Source organism: Mercenaria mercenaria, unplaced genomic scaffold, assembly GCF_021730395.1.
Source record: "Mercenaria mercenaria strain notata unplaced genomic scaffold, MADL_Memer_1 contig_1879, whole genome shotgun sequence".
NCBI lineage: Eukaryota > Metazoa > Mollusca > Bivalvia > Venerida > Veneridae > Mercenaria > Mercenaria mercenaria.
The window spans coordinates 57,819-61,436 of NW_026459892.1; the positions used below are offsets into that span (position 1 = coordinate 57,819).

Consider the following 3,618-nt stretch of genomic DNA (forward strand, 5'->3'; position numbering starts at 1 on the left):
GCTTAACTACTATAATTATGTTTGTAATAATAACAATGTTATCGTTAGTTTCTTTTTGTCAGTTTTATATATATTTATGGAAACGTTTGGTATCTTACTGATCCGATAGCCTGATATTACAAATATAACATTTGCTGCATTAAAATTGTAATAGTTTTTCGTGTCTTATGGTATTTGTCTAGTATATACATGTAAATATTGTAATGTTGGAGTTACATACCAATAAATTCACTGGTGAATAATATGACCTTACAAAAACTTGACTTGAGTAACTTTGTCATTACTGTTTCAAAATTGATCAACACTGGAGAAAGAATGTTGTTTTAACAGTTGAGGTATGATTGTTCTAATGTAAGGAAGGTAACTAAATAAATTAGTACTAACTGGTCTAAGTTTTTATTCGATTTCACATTCTGTCTTAAAATAGTGCTAAACATGTTTACCTGTCAGAATATACCAAGCAAAGGCCATTTTGTAAACATTACTATTAGTGATCTGATACCTTAAGTGAAAAGATAACAAGTACTTATGTATTCATTTACACCGGATAGATATGATTATTTGCACTTGAAATAGCAATGGCCTTCCATTTTATTAAAACAATTAAGAGGTAATTCATAACACACAAGTATACATATATGAGATAAATAGAAAATATATGGGATACTTTGGATAAAGTAGATGATATAATCAGTTATATTGGATTTAGTTATAAAAACTAGGTTATCTTTTATTTATTCAGTCTGACAAAACAGGCTGAAGATCGATTGGAATAGCTACGTCCTTAGTTTGATTATCTCATCCAGAACTGCATAATGTTTGGAATGATTTTGTGTTTGCTGTTTAATCACGTAATATCAGTGTCAGGTAACACTGTTTATGGACCACAGTGTCACATCTCTGGAAACGTTACAGACTGCAGCAGTCAAAATCTGACTTACATTCCGAAACTGAGCAACCAAACCAAGCAACTGATATTTGATTACAACATTTTACCAAATGTTACACAAGGAACGTTTAGTAATATAAGCAGGCTTGATCGTATGTTAGATTTATCTTTTTGTTATGACCATATAACATTCTTATCGCCAAATTCCTTCTACATATTCACTTATTTGAAGTATTTGGATTTGTCTGGAAATAGGATAAATGTTGATGACTTGGCTGCATTTCTAGCAGAAACAGAAAGAAACAGTCATCTCAAATTTCTGAAGTTGAACAATGTTAGCTTAGAGATGGATCCAGGTAAAACATTTTCTTTGATGCAAGAAACCAAGCTAGATACTCTGTATCTGATGTCAAATGGTATAAGAAGTCTTTCTAAGATGGTTCTGCAGCGTATGAATACATTGCTCCTTCTCACCCTCGATAGCAACCTTCTTGCTGAGTTAGAACTTCCGGTGATGAAAAGACTAAAAGAACTACGAGTGAACCACAATCGTCTTCGTGGTATGCCAGATTTTTGTCTGAATAAAAGTAGTTCTGAAACAGAAGTTGGAAGCTTAACTCGATTGCACCTTAGTTATAACCAAATCAGTGTTCTAAGCAGCAAAAGTTTTAAGTGTTTACCAAAGTTAACACAACTTAAAGTAAAAGGAAATATAATCTCCTTGTTACCTAACGAAATGTTTTCTTCAGTAAAATATATTGAACTTTTTGATGTAAGTTTGAATACTGGGCATCGCGCTCGCATTGAACCACGTGCGTTATGGTCAAAAACTCTTCGATCCTTGACTACGGGGTTCGATGGATCAGCTAAGTCTATATTTGATTCAATAGAAGACACCTTCAGGAATTTACCTCGGTTTGAGGGACTGAGTATCAACCACATTAATATGCTTAACCTGACAGACAAAGCAATTTCAACTCTCTTTTTGCCTTTACCTGGCTTGAAACATTTTGAGTGTTATAGTTGTCGGATATCGCAGTATCCTAGTATATTTCTAAAAAATGAATCCCTTTTGGAACACATCAGTTTACAGGCGAATTTTATTGAAACAATCAGTGATTCTACATTCAGGAACAAACCGTACTTGAAATACTTAAATTTAGGCATGAATAAACTAAGTCATTTGAAAAAGTCGTCTTTGTCAGACGCATTTCTAAATAGTTTGGACACGTTAGACCTATCCGGGAATCCATACACGTGTGACTGTGACTTAGTATGGTTCATAACATAGCTAAAAAATAAACATCACACAAACATTAAACATTTTCTTAACATGTATTTATGCACTTACCCAGGCGCTATGTCGGGAAAGAAATTGACGGAAATACACTTTTCGTACCGGCAATGCCACCCATTTAGTACACTAGAATGGAAGGGCATGATTGGTGGGCCTTGTCTGGTCCTATTAATGTTTGTTTCATTCCTTTTATATCGAAATAGGTGGAATATCAAACACTACATATATCTCATCAGAAAACGAAGGAAATATATGCGTGTGGATATCCAGGAAATAATTTCGTATACGATGCTTTTGTTTCATACAACGAAGAAGACTCACGATGGGTTCGAGAATACCTAATTTCATTCTTAGAGGAGCAGCACAACTTGAAGTTGTGTATACATGAGAGAGACTTTCATCAATGATAACATTGTAAACTGTATAGATGAAAGTAAAAAGATCTTAGTGTTCCTTTCAAATTCATTCTCGACAAGCGGCTGGTGCATGTTTGAACTGAAAGTTGCGCACTCAAAGCATGTTGAGGACGAGACAGAGTTAGTTGTTATCATGCTTGAAAAGATACATGGTCGAGATATGAATGAATCTATGCGGGTTCTGCTGGGGACAACCACATACCTAGAATGGACAGAAGATCATGTTGGCCAGGCTTTGTTTTTTAATAAACTGAAAGATTCAATGGGGGTTTAGTGAAAACATTGATAGAATGACACTTGTTTGAAACTAAAGTTGTATGCAATTTATTATACTTGAATAGTAACAAGATTAGATAGCAGCAGAATGGTCTTAATTTGTTTCTGTATTTCTGCAATTTTGTGTTGGTAACCTAAATATAATTAAAAATGGTAGTACCTATAATAGTGCACGTGGACACTAAATAAGATAGTTATGCAGATTGACATAGAAGTATGTTCGAGTTTGACTGATATATGTAGTAGAATTAACGAGTTTTTGCTGATTAATGTACAAGTGTTTACGAGTTACGCTGGTTACTGCAAAAGTAAAGTTACCAGATAAAGTGTTTTACGAATTCTGCTGATTAATGTAGACGTGTGCATGTACACGAGTTACGCTGATTAATGTAGAAGTGTTTACGAGCTATGTGTACTTATATTCGAGTTGATCGCAAACATTGCGATCAGCCACGAACCATGCATAAAATTGAGCTACGAGGGTGATTCAGTAAATTTTATCATTGATCCTCTTGTGCTTAAATTATCAAACAGATGAAAATAATTTTCGGGGCCTCCATGGCCGAGTGGTCAAGGTCGCTGACTTCAAATCACTTGCCCCTCATCGATGTGGGTTCGAGCCTCACTCGGGGCGTTGAATTCTTCATGTGAGGAAGCCATCCAGCTGGCTTACGGAAGGTCGGTGGTTCTACCCAGGTGCCCGCTCGTGATGAAATAATGCACGGAGGGGCACCTTGGGT

The 3,618-nt window shown here is 35.3% G+C and overlaps 1 protein-coding gene across 1 annotated transcript; it reads left to right on the forward strand.

Annotated features, from left to right (window-relative positions):
- Positions 1–566: 566 nt before the first annotated feature.
- Positions 567–2,391, forward strand: LOC128551969 (carboxypeptidase N subunit 2-like). Its single transcript, XM_053532943.1, has one exon. The coding sequence runs from the start codon at positions 816–818 to the stop codon at positions 2,178–2,180; it is 1,365 nt and encodes a 454-aa protein (XP_053388918.1). The 5' UTR covers positions 567–815; the 3' UTR covers positions 2,181–2,391.
- The last annotated feature ends 1,227 nt before the right edge of the window (positions 2,392–3,618 follow it).